This window comes from Stylophora pistillata, chromosome 13 (assembly GCF_964205215.1).
Source record: "Stylophora pistillata chromosome 13, jaStyPist1.2, whole genome shotgun sequence".
Classification (NCBI taxonomy): domain Eukaryota; kingdom Metazoa; phylum Cnidaria; class Anthozoa; order Scleractinia; family Pocilloporidae; genus Stylophora; species Stylophora pistillata.
Genome location: NC_142531.1, coordinates 3,793,680 through 3,809,729, shown reverse-complemented (window position 1 = coordinate 3,809,729; position 16,050 = coordinate 3,793,680). Strand labels below are relative to the sequence as shown.

At 38.7% G+C, this 16,050-nt stretch overlaps 2 protein-coding genes across 3 annotated transcripts in view; one reads left to right on the top strand and one right to left on the bottom strand.

Moving 5' to 3' along the window:
* LOC111339084 (beta-glucuronidase) overlaps positions 1-4,402 on the bottom strand; it is a 13,779-nt gene extending 9,377 nt beyond the window's left edge. The window contains exons 1-4 of one of the 2 annotated variants that reach the window (XM_088742471.1): positions 4,261-4,402; positions 4,051-4,168; positions 1,524-1,706; positions 243-418 (exon numbers count right to left, since the gene is read on the bottom strand). In XM_088742471.1, the coding sequence (XP_088598597.1) occupies positions 243-418; positions 1,524-1,706; positions 4,051-4,110 (419 nt within the window). In that variant the 5' untranslated portion in view covers positions 4,111-4,168; positions 4,261-4,402. Of the gene's footprint in view, positions 1-242; positions 419-1,523; positions 1,707-4,050 lie in introns of both variants that reach the window. The other variant, XM_088742470.1, reaches the window with a different exon arrangement.
* Positions 4,311-16,050, top strand: LOC111339083 (beta-glucuronidase). The gene is made up of 13 exons (XM_022945665.2): positions 4,311-4,441; positions 4,539-4,806; positions 5,793-5,975; positions 7,181-7,353; positions 7,677-8,013; positions 8,333-8,479; positions 9,308-9,483; positions 10,317-10,463; positions 12,163-12,247; positions 12,626-12,802; positions 14,841-14,873; positions 14,977-15,079; positions 15,541-16,050. The coding sequence occupies exons 2-13, from the start codon at positions 4,576-4,578 to the stop codon at positions 15,738-15,740; spliced, it is 1,992 nt and encodes a 663-aa protein (XP_022801400.1). The 5' UTR covers positions 4,311-4,441; positions 4,539-4,575; the 3' UTR covers positions 15,741-16,050.

The window sequence follows — 16,050 nt, the reverse complement described above, 5'->3', positions numbered from 1 at the left end:
GATTTTCGCTATTGCATAAATAGCGCTCTCTACTGTGAGGATCGTGCATCATACATATCTATAACCGCAGTTCAAAATATATGAACTTCATATATTCAGTCATTTTATTGTATGTCTCATTAACTGAGTCTTAAATTGATAACAAGAAGAGCAGATAAAACCATGCTTTGTGTCATAAGACCAGGTGCTCTTACAAGCATGTGGTAGGGAGTGGACAGAGCAGTACTAAATCAAATACTCACCAGTCTCCCTTGGTGAGATATTGGATCTCCCCTGGGGGGAGTGTTGTAGGTGTGAGTGTGTTATTAACTGCAGCAGTGATCCTGTTTGGTTTTTCAAAGGTAAGCAGAGGTGTAACATCCACTTCAAATGGAAGATGTCCTCCTGCATGCCGCATAACTTCTTTTCCGTTCAACCACTAAAACAAAAATTAGAGTAAAAAAATTAAAAACTGTACAATCCCAGTCCACAATGGCCCACACTCAAGGCCTTATCCTATTTTCAGCAGCATGAAGAAAATTCGCAATGGATTAGCTGTTAGTTCTTCACAGACAACTTTCAGCATTTCATCAGGGATCAGTTTCCCAGACAGACCACTGGTACCCATTAATACTGCCCCAGAGGTCCTCTGAGAAAAGAGAGTTACCACAAGAGCAAATGTATTATTTCTGACCAAGCAATCATACTGACAGCACTAAGTAGGGAGAAAGCAGGTATCCTTCCATTACAATCTTTCTTTTTACTTGAGAATAGCTGGTATTCAGAGTGAAGGGCCAAAGAACCTATCTGTTTTTTTATTATATGCTGTATATCACTGGTTAGAATGCATTAAGAATTTTCATTTATAGAAGTCTTGGTGTTTCACTGATGAACAGTCATTTATTATAATTAATTGTTAAGTTCAACGTGCATGCTGTTTATGTTTACTGTTGCAGTCAAGCAAGCACTCTGTTCAAATTCATATATCGTAATAATTATAGCAAAATTTGTCACGTAAACATTTAAGTTAAGATGCATAATCTAGTTTTTCAGTTGTTCAGTTCAGTTCATCCTTTAGCTAACCAGTTACTTGCCACAAATATAGAGGCATGCAGTCAAGAAGTTAGTTGTCAGTTGATTTCCAGGTTATAACCATAACAGTTAATTTTCTGTTTCTTTTAAACACTTGTAAGGCCGATTGCCAACATGGTTTCTTTGTATTTTAGATTGCATTGTGTGTTATCACATTAAATATGATTCTCTTCCATATTGGATCTTGTTTCAACGGAACATTTAGGACCAGTGATCCACACATATCAGTAGCTCTATCTCTGTGTGAAAAGGGAGGAGAAAGGTGGAGTTAGGGGAAGGGGTTAAGCCAAAGCCCTTACTGTGGTACAAAAAAAGTATCCTGAACCCAAACTTACTTACTAGTTATCATCTCAAAGGATTATCAGGTCTGATAACTGCAAGTTTAAAGAGCCTATAATCATTACATATCTATTTCCAAAATAAGGTTTCCTTCGGAGACTAAGTAATCTTACCACAATGGTGTTGTAGTTTGCACTTTCAAATCTAAGGACAACTCTGGTGGTGTTAGTTTCCCATGACCTGGGGACATAAACCTCTTTCTCATACCAAACCCAGCCAATGAAGTCTCTCAGTTTCCTGTCTTCAGTGATGTCATTGTAACTTGATGGAACAGGCATTGGAATTACACTCCCAGACTACATAAATAAATAAATAAAATTGTGAATTTATACTGTGCAGTTTCCATGGTGGGATGATCAACTGCACCTTACAACAATGCATGGAATAAATACTACTTACATCATTACAACAATGCATGAAATAAGTACTAATTACATCATTACAACAATGCTTTGTAATAGATACCAGTTACATCATGTGTAGTATAAAATATTAAAAGCTAAGCTAACTAAGAATAAAAAGCCTTACTAAAGAAATGCGTCTTTAAGAGTTTTTTCAAAGTGTTGACAGATTTAATTCTAATTTCTGAAAGTAAATCATTCCAGAGTTTCGGCACCGAAGCAACGAAAGCACGGTCGCCTAGGGTTTTTAAAGTTTTAAAATTCGGGTAAGATAGCAGTATTCCGTCATTAGAACGCAGTCCATATCTTGAATTTTAAGGCTTAATTTTGACATGATCATTGATATGGGACAGTGCGGATTTGTGAATGGCTTTGAAAGTTAAAAGCAGAACCTTAAAATTAATACGAAATGAGACAGGAAGCCAATGCAGCTGACAGAGCACCGGTGTTATGTGGCAAAATTTGCCCTGCTTAACAACAAGTCTGGCGGCTACGTTTTGAACTCTCTGCAGTTTGTCAACAACAACATCATATATCAAACAAATATCAAAGAATTTAAAATCAATGTGAAAAGTTCTGATCATGCAGAGCTCTGCTTGGTATTAGAGTTCAGATGTCATGGGTGAATTTCTCTTATTTCCTTGGGGCTACTTGTATAAATTTACTTATAGGAAAGCTGTTAAGAGCTGGACACCCTGGATTTCTCAAACCAGAACTTTCAGACACAGCAAGTGATAAACTTCTCAGAATGCAGCTTTGTTAAAACTCAGCCACTGGTAAAAAAGCAAGACTTTGAGAAATACTACAAAAAAATACATGAACACTTGAACACAGATGGAAACGAGCAAAAAAAAAGGCCAATGTTGTAAGACCAGTAAAATTTAATACTCCCACAAATCAATCTATGTTTCTCCATAAAAACTTAAAATGTGATCTTCATACACTACCAAATAGTAATTGTAGTGAATTGTACCAGAAGTGTGAAAAGGTTGTGTTTGTAGGCATCCCGTGATGCCTAGCAAAAGTTGTTGTTGTGGTACTCGTTGGCTGCCATATGGATAGTGTGTGGATTAAAGTATTGAAATCAAAGAACATCGAAGGTTTTTATTGCCGTATATCCAAATATCACAGTAATTGTTGGCTTAATCAGATCAGTCGATAGTGTAATCTTAGCCTAATATCAGCTATCTATTCAGTTTCACAGGGCAGTCAATATTTTGAGGGTGCCTGCATTATTAAATTGTTTACTATCCAGATAATGAAACTGACTTTAAAATGTATTTATGCCACACTGAGGACTTGAAAAAACACAATAATTTTTTCTTACTTGACTGATTAAGATTAAACAGGTCCTCAACCTTGCCATCTGCTTTGCTTAAATTGTTGTTTGAAATTGTCTTTATATATTAGTTGATTATCAACTATGAAAAATACAATCTCAAGCAACAACTGAGTGCAACTTTCAAGACACTTAATTGTCACAAAATCATAAAAGTATCATGATCAGTACTTTGATTAGATGTATCGAGCTATATGAAAGAAATGTCAAAACATGCATGATGCATATACATAAGAGAAAAACTATTTACTGGTAAGCTAGGATATAATACAGTTTTGGACTGCATTAGAAACCTATCAAAAAAAAGTTTAATTCAATTATTCAATCAAAGCAATCAGTAGTGCATGTAGAAATCATTTTAACAAGAAATTAATTATTTAAGTGTTGAAAGGAATTATATTTCTCAAAGGCCACGTTTCCTTGAGTTAAAGTTAAATTCTTTCAAATTTCAAGTCAATTCTTTTTTCGAATTTTGAACAATATGTTAATTCACAAGTCCCAAAACATTTTAATTTGATCAATTACCTTCTTTTGTGTTTCCAGACTAAGAAGTTTAAACACCCGTTTGCTAAATGTTTCGTTATTTGCCTACAGGTTAACATAAATATCTAGGTATTTAAGATAGAAATCGATGATAGGAAAGGAAGAAACTCAATTGAATACAAAAGCCAATTCGTGTATTTCTTAAAAGGAGCAAATGATCGTTGAAGCTGAACTCAAGAGAGGATTCCCTGGCAGTTCTTCCTGTTTTGCGAGGCAATTTCCGCTAGAACGATTCGAGTTTTTCTCAAAGGCTCAGAGGCTTGTTACGATTTAAAGAAAGTATATAAAGGTTTATCTTGATATTTTTAACTGTCTTGAGAACAAAATTTCATTATCGTAATATTTAGTTAAGCTTACCTGCCATAATGGTTTGGCAAACCACAAACCCTCAAAACCGCCATTTCGGTTGTCTGACATATCGGCGCGAAAGTCCCATATCCCGCTCAAATCTTTCACCTCTCGGCGCTCCGAGTCTCTAGGGAATAACATGCCAGGCAAAGCAGCTATCGTAAAAAAGACATTCACACTCACAACGATGAAAATGGATTGTAATAATGAAGTCTGTACCAGCGCCATGTCTTTTCCGCGCGAACCCGAAAACAACCTGTTGCTTGCACCAGCTTCCTCTCCGTTTGAATAATCTTCTCGGGGTGGTGAAGAGGCAAACTTGCTTGCGTTAAAGAGTTGTTCTTCGTAAACATCAGCAGCATGTTGACAGAAAAGTCGATGAATGATTCCGTGATATCTGGTATTGCATGACACATGATTCTTTCAAGAGTGAAATATGCAAATAGGAGAGTTTTTGGTCTCGTGACTCGATCTTAATGTGCTTGACTTTAATACAGGAATTAATACAGGATATTCACTCTTCTGCAACTAAGCATGGCGCCGAATGTGATGGACTTTCAACTCGCCTTTACAGTGGTATTTTTGGGCTGTTACCTTAGTCTTGGAGAACCTTTGAAGGCCAAGTTACCAGGCATGTTATTTCCCAGAGAATCCGAGAGTCGAGAAGTGAAGGATTTTTGTGGATTTTGGAACTTCCGGGCAGATATGTCTGCAAATAGGAATACCGGTTTCGAACAGAATTGGTTTGCTAAACCTCTATCGCAGGTAAGAAGTTAAAGCCACTATTTCAAACCGCATTCAGTCATATTCTTCAGCCAAAGACTGCGATGTCTGGGGATTCTATTACTTTACTAAGCTCTTTGTCTGTATGGTTCAGAAGCCCGTAAATAACAGGAGCATATTCTACTTTGCTGATAATGAAAATCATCCCAAGTCGAATCTTTCTCTTTTACTACATAATCGGTACCTAGCAGCGATTTCTATTAAGTGACGAACTTCGAGACAATTAGATTTTGTGATTGCCACCCGCCTTCATGTAGCTTTAGGGTTTAATTGATAACACTGCATATATATGATTCAAATGTAACACAAGTCAAAAGAGGTGAATGTAACAATCACATTCAACCAAACATCATGTCATCGTTTTGCAAGTAATTGTAGCACGACGTGAACTTTTTAAAGGCAACATAGAAACAGGCATGCGATGTATGTAAGAGTTATTATTTTTTTGTATGGGCGGGTTGGAATAACCTCAGACACATATTTTATGGTCTTTTGCTGCTGGTGTCTGAATAATTGTTGGCAAAAATGAACTGCATTGGTGCCAGGCTTCCTGTAGTCTCTTTCATATACCTTTTAGTTTCAAAGGTCTTGTCATGCAACACATTCCCTCCCCCATTGCGTGATGAGACTGCCTGCCTGCAAATGCTTACCGTCATTCCTTCATCAGACAAATGATAATTATCCAATTGCAGCTAATTGCTTCAAAAATATTCTTCCACATGATTTTGCAGTGGAAAGCAAACCAAAACTCTATTTCATCTCCATTAGTCTCTAAACAAAGAAATTTCATGATACTTCAAACAACTGAAAGTACACTGAACTAAGAGAAAGTAATCATTTTTCAAAGGGTTTGTTTCTATCTCAGATCTCATTAGCTTTCTAGCAACTCTAAGTTGCCATTTCAGTTATGAAATGCAGTTAGAATGATTAGAAAGCCCTCACAGCTCCTTAATTTTGATTTATTTCAGACAGGTGATGTTATTCCAATGCCTGTACCATCAAGTTATAATGATATAACACAAGACAAAGCCTTGAGGGACTTTATTGGATGGGTGTGGTATGACAAGGAAGTTTATGCTCCAAAAACTTGGAATTCTGAAGAAATCAGGGTCGTGCTCCGCTTTGAAAGTGCACATTACAACACTATCGTGGTAGGTTTTATTGTTTCTCTATATCTTTGTTGAAACTAGACTTTAGGAAAAAGTGTACTTGAGGATCAGAGGAAACTGAAATCTGTCACCTTGCAGGTATCTGTTAATACTGACACTGGGTTAACCTTTAACTCCCACAGGTGATTAACATATAACTTCTCCCTGTAAGATCCATACATGATCCAGCAAACAGGTAGTAAGGATACTCAAACTTATCAAGTAGAAGTTGTTACCTTGATTGAATACCAAATTCTCGAAACCAATTAACAAGGAAATGTGTAGCAGCTAGAGGGGAGAGTGAACAAACAGATCTTGGTACTTAAAGGGTTAAAGGTCTTGGTTCATGACCTGGCCAGTCATTGTGTGGTGTTCTTATGCAAGACATTTCACTCTCAAAGTCCCCTTCTTCCCCCAGGAGTATAATTCACCACTACCAAACTGCCAGAGAGACCTGAAAAAGTGCTGGGGGTTGGGCTGGTGGTGTTAGGCTCCAGCTGGATGGGCCACTTAACTACAAACTTTACCTAATTCCTTTTTATAAATTCAAATAATCTAGACATCGACAACTGAGCGGTCTAGACTGGGTACAGGCAGTTTACATAATTTTATTAGTCCTAGCTGTCCTTGAGATTGACCTATTTGTTCAGCATGCAAGTCATAGGACTTTGATAGAGCCAATGGCTGTCTCAGTACCACGCTAATGCATTCAATTGCAAAATTACTTAAGTATATTACAGTTTTGGTATCTGTGCATGTGTCACTTGCAATCAATCAATCAAGCAAGCAAGCAAGCAACATACTTAATTCTAGCTTCTTAGAAAGTTTTAGTTTCCATCCCACCCACACCATAGACAGTTTTGATTAGTATAATTAAGTAATTTGATCTTGATCACTGGACCATTGTTTTGGTGTATTCAACAAATGTCTTTGATGTAATAGTCTTTTTTTTTTAACGTATGTGGGATACATACATTTAATGAACTGTCTGGTCCCAACAACAAGCCTCTCTCTGATGTGGTGTTTCTAAAGGTGAATATTACTCTCTATTAATTGACATAACTCTTATAAGGACTCGAGCTAGAGCCAATTAATCTACCAGATTCCTTGTCCCCCCTCCCCCTCCTGCCACAGTTCAAGACACTTGAACTTACACTCCTTGTCTGACCCTTTTTGATTAAAACATAAATGGTTCTTATCTGTTGTAGTGGCTTAATGGTAAAGAAGTGATGACACACTCTGGCGGCCATCTTCCCTTTGAAGCAGATGTTACATCACTGTTGTCTTTTGGAGCAATCAACAGAATAACTGCTGCAGTGAACAACACCTTGACTCCTTCTACTCTTCCACCAGGAGAAATAAAATATAGGACTGGTGATAGGTAAGATTTTCAAAATGAATTCAAAGCGTAATCAATTTATTGGGCAATTCCTTGGACAAGTATATTGGTTTGCCACACAAAAAATCCTTTATAACCCAACTTCACCTCATTATCAGGACTAGATATTGGTGTTACACTCTTTTTGGTTTTAGACCTCATCTTGATCCATAAAATGCAAATAGGGACAAGGCCAAAGTGGGGGGTCAGGGGAAAACTCTCACTTTTGCTTGGTCCCACTCCCCTCCTGTGGGAAGACCTGATACTCAAGATAGCCCATCTTGACCTCTTGATCAATAACTCATATGCAGTTTATGTAACTTCAGGTATCCTCCAGGATATTTTGTTCAAGAAACTACCTTTGACTTCTTTAACTATGCCGGTATCCATCGTCCGGTCAAACTTTACACTACTCCAGTTGTTCACCTGTCAGATATCACCATAACAACAGACTTCTCAGAGAATGAGGGCATGGTCAAGTTTCACACCACAACCTCCTCCATGAATGTGTCAATGAGTTATGAACTTATGGACAAGGCTGGTAATGTGGTAGCCTCAACTGAAGGTTCAGGCCTGTTTGAAGGAACATTGATTGTGAAGAATCCAATGCTTTGGTGGCCAGTTGGAATGAGTCATCAACCAGCATATCTGTATTCATTGAAGGTAGTTTGAGATTATATGCAAATGGAATCATTATCAAAGGTCTAAAATATACACAGAAAAAAATTGTCTCCTCAGTTTATTTCTTAAACTGTTTGTGCTGGATAATTTGGTTTTTGTTGGCATCTCTACAGAAAACTTTTTTTATGAGTAATACCAAATCCTGTAAGCAATCACTCTTTCCAAGTGATAACACTTCGTTTGTACCATAATCTCTACTGCTGGAAACTTTTAGAACTGACCACAGAGCCCTGACTCTTCGTTTAGTTACTCCAGGGTATCTCTGACTTATGGTACCTTTTACCTGTCTCCGTCTTTGCAGGTCAAAACTCATTCTCATCTGCATGATACTGATGACATTTACTACCTACCTGTGGGTATTAGGAAAGTTGAGGTGAAGGGGACAAAGTTTCTCATAAACAACAAGTCATTTTACTTCAAAGGATTTGGCAAGCATGAAGATGCGGATGTAAGTAGTGTGGTCTGTAAAAGGTTTTAAAGAAACTTTCAAGTTTCGAAAGAAATTTTGGAGTCTATGTGACATTGTTTTAGTTTCCTTTTTCTTAGCCTTGACAAAGCTGGTTTTTTTTTTTACGTGCATGGTAAATTCGTTACAAATAATCAGAACAAAAAAACTGCAAAGGACCATCAGGAACTCACAAAAAACAAAAAAAACAAAAAATGCGAACAAATACTTATTAGATCAAAGGTTAACATCATCATTGACCAAGGAGAACTCAAACTAAAAACAGGCAATCTGTTTGAAGTGTGGGAAACGTGAGTGACCAAAAGGGAGATTTAGCACCGCGTTTATGTGCGGAAACGGCAAACGAACAGCTGCCCTATCACGTTACACATAAAATAGCGTGAAGCTTGCTGCTTTAGCTTCGCGTGAGCTCACGTCATGGCGGCCATTTAAAGGCGCCCTTGTATGACTTACAAAGAATGGTTTTGATGCCCTTTTTCCAACAATGAACTTCTACTCTGTGAGAGAAAAAGTGAAGAAAATCTTACGCACACGGCAAACGCGAAACAGGTTACTCTCACCCATAACGGCAAAGTGCAACCGGCAAACGTGAAAAAATGGCGGGAAAATCAAGGTCACGTGGTCACTCTTGCCGTTCACGCTTCATGTAAACGCGGTGCTAAATCTCTCTAAAGTTAGGATTTGTTTTACTTTTGCATCAACTGAATATTTTATTGGTTAGGAGGGTGGAGCGATACTGCTTCGGAAATGACTCATTTGAGGATAGGATAATAATTACCATCCTTTCCTGACTTGTGAATGTTTTTGCAGATTCGCGGTAAAGGAATGGACTATGCTATCATAGCCAAAGACTTTAACCTTATCAAGTGGTTGGGCGCCAATTGTTTCCGCACCAGTCATTACCCCTACGCTGATGAGATTATGGACATGGCGGACGAACAAGGGATTGTTGTCATTGATGAAAGCCCTGGAGTGGGAATTAGAGAGTAAGGGGTGAATCAGAGCAATTTTCAATGGTTTGGTTTTAGGTTTAAAGAGGGTGGCGCGAGTTCTTCAGACAAATCCTAGTGCGAGGTAAAGAAAAACCAATGTAGTTCGACACTCACCCGCAGATATGTCTATCACATGGATTTTACCCTTTATACCGTAACGTCAGTATACGTGTTTTCGATACTGTTCTCTAAACATTTCTTAAAGTGCTTAAAAGGAGAAATTGTTTAACAATCAAGAGCTTCTTTAGTTAGTGATCATTTCCTTTATTCTCGTGACCATAATGTTTGATTTAGAAGTGATATTGTAAGGAGAAATTAGATATTGATCTCTCTCAGGGGTTTAAAGGTCAGGATAATTCCCTTGGCAACAACAACCAAATTGCTTCAAGGGAGAGAAAACACTTATGAACTGGTCGCGATTGGTTTTAGTTTTGTTCAAACCATCCACTGAGTGAATTAAAAACAATAATATCGATATTGTAGATTACTTTCGATCTGAAATTGCTGTCATTAGTTCATCGCGCTTTTTCTCATTTCTCTTTATTTTAAGCAAGTAATTTCACATCCCAATTTTATATCATATTGAGATGAACCAAACAGACGAACACGAACGTAAGCCCATGCTGCTAGGCTCTAAGTTGGAGGAGACGAGGAAAAAGCGTGCACGGGAAAAACAGCGAGCATGTGGACGCGAGGCGCGCGGCGGTTGCCGTTGTTAAGAAAGCGGCGTACACGTCTGCTTGCCATTTTCCTGCGCCTCTTTTTACGCTCTTTTTTACTGACTATGAGCCTAGAATAGGCTTAATGAACCTCTGTTGTTGTTCCAGAGAGAACTTCAGGAATGACACGCTCCACCATCACTTGGATGTCATGGCAGAGTTAGTTCGTCGCGACAAGAATCGACCCTCAGTTGTCATGTGGTCTGTAGCCAATGAACCAGCATCTGGGGATTCTGCCGCTGGACCTTACTTTAAGTAAGTCTTATTAAAGATGCAAAAGACAATGAGAGAACAGAGCCTCTCCTCAATACATGTAGAAATCTTCAACGCCAGGACTGAATTGCAACGATATATAACATACATATGATGCACGATCCTCGCAGTAGATAGCGCTATTTAAGCAATAGCGAAAATCAGACCTGAAAAAAAAAAAAAAATATATGATAAAAATATATGATGAAATATATGAACTTCATATATTTCATTGTATCTGATATATAACATCGTGATCATTGGCCTCGCAGTCGTAGGAGTCAGATATGAAAGTAACTTCATTGCGTGGCGCATGGTTTAAAATAGGGTTGGGGAAATTCTTTTGGACATGGGGATATCTGCCCTTGCCTCGTCCTCTCTTGGCAGTCAGTATAAGAGCGCCTTTCGATGAACTTCTTAAAAGACCAAAGTATTCAAAATAGCCAATCAGAACAGGAGGAAAAAGCACAGTAAATCAATCAGAACTCAAACGAATCACATGGGACAAGTTCACGCACAGGAAAATACCAGTGACGGAGTCGTGATTGTCCTAGTTTTGCATCTGATCGGTTGGGAGGGTGGTTAATTATTTATTATACGACAGACTAACCTCGAAGATATACCTTCCAAACACTGAATGATAGTTTTCCTTACCTTTTTCGTTGCTCAATTTGTGAAATTCCAGCCCTTTCTCGCCCCTTTACCCTCCCTTTCGGAGACAGCGTTCCAATACTATATATTTGAGAACTTGTTACAGGGAATACCTCGTCCTCGGAAGACAGAGGCTCTCGTGACAACTCTTGTCAACGTCCCGGGTATTTCATCATCATCTTTAATAGTAATATCCTCGTGAGGTTTTTCAAAAACTATTTACAAACTTTTTACAATTTATAAAAAAATAAATAACGATAAAACTCATGGTCAGAATTTAAGATAGTATTCCACCAAGTTCTAGGGGTTATAAAGGAAATGTCTGCCTCAAGAGTGTGTCTTGCAGAGCGCGCTTGAAAGATGCCAATGAGGCATTTTGCCTGAGTTCTTTATGCAAGTTATTCCATATGTTGGCCCCTCTATAGGAAAAAGTGCGCTGGCCAGTAGCCGTTCTGTATAGCGGAATCTGCAAAGAATTCCGCGTACGAGTGTTACGAGTATGTATATTTGATCGCTTGGTAAACTTACTCGTCAAGTATTGAGGCGCAAGACCGTTCTGACATTTAAAGGTCAGAACGGAGTCTCTAAAAAATAATTCTTCTTTAACAGGAAGCCAATTTAGCTCACGAAGCAAAGGTGTTACATGGTCGAACTTCCTAGAGTTTGTTACGATCTTACTGGTAACATTTTGAATAGATTGTAATCTGTTTATATTCTGGAGTGTGGTATTTGACCATACAGATGAGCAATAAAGCATCTTACTAAAAACTAGCGACGTTATTAACAACTCTAGTGTTTTTTTGTCGAAGCTCCTTTTCACTCTATTAATTTGACAAAGCTTTGCGAAACAAGATGACACTACACGTGAAATGTGGTGATCGTAGGTCAGATGGGGGTCAAGGAAGACTCCCAAGTCCTTGGCAGAGTCTAATGGCTTCAGTGTTTTACCCAAGAATACCACACTAGGATCTTCCGGTAACCTACGTTCCCGCTTCCATTTTAATTTTGTCATTATCGCTGTCTGACGAGCATGGTTATCGTTTCTTGACAGATCCGTTATCGAATTTACTCGCTCATTGGATACAACTCGACCTGTCACGTTTGTCACTTCCTCCCGCGCCGACGAAGATAAGGCGGTAAGTTCCTTGCGATAGAGGGCTCTTTGGTTGAGTGTTGTAACTGAAACTCATCAAAACGACCAATCAGAACAACGAAAACATCGTTAGTAGCCAATAAGAATGCGAAGCCACGTGAAGCGCGGGAAAATGCAAGTGACCAAGTCGAAACTGGTAACATTTCGCCTCCGATCTGCTGACGTTGTAGGGCGAGTTTTCTCGATCAACCACAGAGCAAAGTAATTCCACTTTACTTTTCAACTTCCGAAAGAATATTAGTCTCTTGACTAGCATAGGCCAACTACGAGCAGGCCACATATTATTATCTTACCTCAAACCCTAGCAAAGGTTCCTAACGTGAATACATATACACTTTTTTATCCCGTGTTTTTCAAATAGGTGCAGTATGTTGATGTAATTTTGTGCAATCGCTACTATGCTTGGTACGAAGATTGTGGACAAACTCAGCTCATCAGCCGCCAGTTAGAGGGAGAGCTTAGAGCCTGGTTTGACACGTTTAATAAACCAGTGGCTCAATCTGAATATGGAGCTGGCACGATCGCTGGATTTCACATGGTCAGCAGCAGTGTAATAGTTAGAGCAAAGCAAGCAAAGCAAAGCAAACTTTATTTACACAGGGTAGCCCATTCAGCTCTAAGGCTGGTATCCATAGGGGCCCTGTATTGAAAATAATTTACATCAAATTTCTAGAAAGATATATATATATATACAATGACTAAGATTTCACAACTACATCAACAGCCTAAAACTACAAAGCTAAAAACACAATTAAAACATAACATAGTAAATAAAATATCAAATTACGGTAAAAGGAAATGTTTTGCTCGGCGACAGAACGTTTGAATGTTTTCACTCTTCACAATGTTTAAAGGAAGTTTATTAAAAATTTCTGCGCCAGTAAAAAGAAAGGTCCTTCTCCCAAAATTCTGTTTTACTTTTGGTAAGGATAGCCTCAGACTTTGTTCTCAATTGAGCTTCGAAATACCAAAATTACAGTCAGGACAACAGTCAATCAGAATTCAAATTAAAAACAGGCAAAGTGCTAAAAGCGCGGGAAAACTGGTAGACCAAGTCACGATTAGAACATAGCTAGCAGAGTCGCGCAATCAAATTCATTATACGTAAGCGTGCTCAAAATCCCGATAGTGCACGCTGATAGCGTCAGCAAATCCGACTTCGCCAGAAATTTTTTTTTTCGCGCGAGCGGCTATTGTTAGCGCGGGGAAAAATAATGCATTTCGCGACAATAATGGATACAAACAGAAACTCGGCCTACTAGTCCGAAAACGAAGACAATGTTTCGACCTTTTCCCTTGGGCTAGAGTTCTTAAATGAGGCAGAAAAAGAGAAAAACAAAGGAAAAAGAGACTCGGCATCAGCGCCGTGACGATTCGCTTCAACTGATATTGTTGTCCGTTTTTCGCGTCGGATTTTGATACACAATTCCACCGGCTATGTTCTAAAACAATTGGTTCATGCTTTCAGCTGTGCACTATCGAGTTATGGAGCACGTGGGGAGTTTGGAGAGCACGAAAGAAGCTAGAGTTGCGCTCGGCTATCGCCTCGGGCAGCTCTTACGCTTCTTTCGTGCTCTCCAAACTTCCCGCGTGCTCCATAACTGGATAGTGCACGCCAAAACATGAACCAATTTTTAATTGGTTTTAGTTTTGCGTCTGATTAGTGAAGAGGATAGCACGAGTTTACGAGACCAATCAGCGAGCGGCCAATCGGGACTCCAAGTAAAAACAGGCAAACTGCCAGAAGCGCGGGAAAACGCGGTTGACCAAGTCAAGATCGGTTTTAATTTTGCTTCTGATTGGCCGAAAGGAAAGCACGAGTTTACTAGACCAATCAATGAGCAAGGTAAAGCAAACTTAAGGAAACGCGGATCACTTTCGATACTCAATTAAAAATTGCTCTTTGTGATCCTAGTTATTTGATTTGCAGAAGGGAATTGTCCAGTTGATGAAATAACGAAGTATATATATATATATACTTTCTAATGATATATATAGATATATAGAACCAAAATGGCGGAATGAGATCATCATCTACTAAAAAGTGCTCAATAGCAGGGCTAGAGCTATGGATAATTATACTTCAAGATTTAAGTTACTTGAACTTTTCTTTTTTTTTTTTCTTACTTTTTTCTTGCTTCGCAAGAGGCATGAAACTCAGAGTTGCAGTAAAAGTTCAAGTAACCTAAATCTTGAAGTATAATTATGTATATATATATATCTTATTGAACGTTTTGTTATGTAGTATCGCTGAGCATTTTTACGGGTTGTGCCGTATTTTGACGAGCCCGTAGGACGAGTCAAAATATAAACAATGAGTGAAAATGCTCAGCGATACTACAGAACAAAACGTTTTATAAGAGATTTACTATCCAACACACCAAATTGTTGTTTCAGTGCGGGTGAATTTTAACCAGTTCTCTGGAGTACAAATACTGCGAGATACTTGTACTCGTTTGGGCGTTATTTGTACTCTGCGAAGCACAGTTGGATAACAAATTTTGTTATTACCTTTACTTATTTGAAAGATGTAGAATGATCAAAACTAACGCCTGCAGTTTGCTTCTTTCCTTCAGGACCCACCTCTCATGTTTACTGAGGATTACCAGGTTAGACCTTTCAAATTTACTCCTAGCTCAGGGAAATTTAATTGGTTGTGTTGAATTTTTTGGTGGAATTCTGACTGGATCTCGTTTTGTTCCAAACAAATAGGTGGAAACCATTCTGCAGTATTTCCCCGTATTTGATAAATTGAGGGAAGAATTCTTTGTTGGTGAACTGATATGGAATTTTGCGGACTTCATGACCAAACAACGTAAGATTGTCTTACCGTAAATGAGGTTCACAACAATTTTGCTTCAATATCAGGATACTGCTTGCTTTAGAGAGCACATTTATACTGGGTATTGTAAAGCTAATACCAGTGTGGTCACAACGCCAGTAAGACTCAAAGGCCCGGAAGTGCGAGAAAACTCAGACGAACAAATAAGGTTGAAAGGGCCCATGAGAACTCAAAAGCCAGGAGCACGGGAAAACGCGCGTAACCTTCTCGCGATTTGTTTTAGTTTTGCGTGTGCTCGGTGAAAAGGTGGCACAAGTTTGATAAACCAGTCGTACGCCGTAATAAAGCAAAGCTATTGCAATCCCGGATTTCTTTTGATACCAAGCTGAAACAGTTTTCAACTGTTTTGCTCGGATGGATCAATACTACCGCCTTGAGTCAGTTAACGACAAAGGTTTTCTCTAAAGATTTTCGCCATTTCTTTTTGTTTTCAGAGACGACGCGAATTGTTGGCAACAAGAAAGGGATCCTTACCCGACAGAGGCAACCGAAAGCCGCAGCTCGGGTTCTGCGCCAGCGATACCTGAACATTTCAGTGGAAGTGGAAGAGAATAGCTGGAGAGAAGATAGCGCCGGCTTTATGGGCAGATTTTATGCCACTGAAAACGTTGTTGGACTCGATGATAGAACTTAAGTACTTTGAAGATCTCCAAACTGTAACAGTGACATAATGACGTGATCATTTTAAATAATGACGTGACGCAACAGAAAGGCGTAACAATAATTATTCATTTTTAATGGACTGTGATGGAGCTTGCGGCAAGGCGCTTCTGAGTAATTTAGAATATAATGGTGTTTGGGGACTTACCATGTCTTCCTTAAGTTGCATTTCTATCTGTAATGTGACGATGCAATGAAATTTATTGTGCTACCATTGGAGCGCGCGCGAGCACTTGCGAGTGTTTGAACTATCAAGAAATTTTTTTAATAAAAATTTAAATCTC

Excerpts from the sequence above, each read along its gene's own strand:
- LOC111339083 (XM_022945665.2), top strand. The coding sequence starts at position 4,576 with ATGGCGCCGAATGTGATGGACTTTCAACTCGCCTTTACAGTGGTATTT. Across the intron at positions 8,480-9,307 it reads GCAAGCATGAAGATGCGGAT|ATTCGCGGTAAAGGAATGGA; the intron begins GTAAGTAGTGTG and ends ATGTTTTTGCAG. Across the intron at positions 12,803-14,840 it reads CGATCGCTGGATTTCACATG|GACCCACCTCTCATGTTTAC; the intron begins GTCAGCAGCAGT and ends TCTTTCCTTCAG.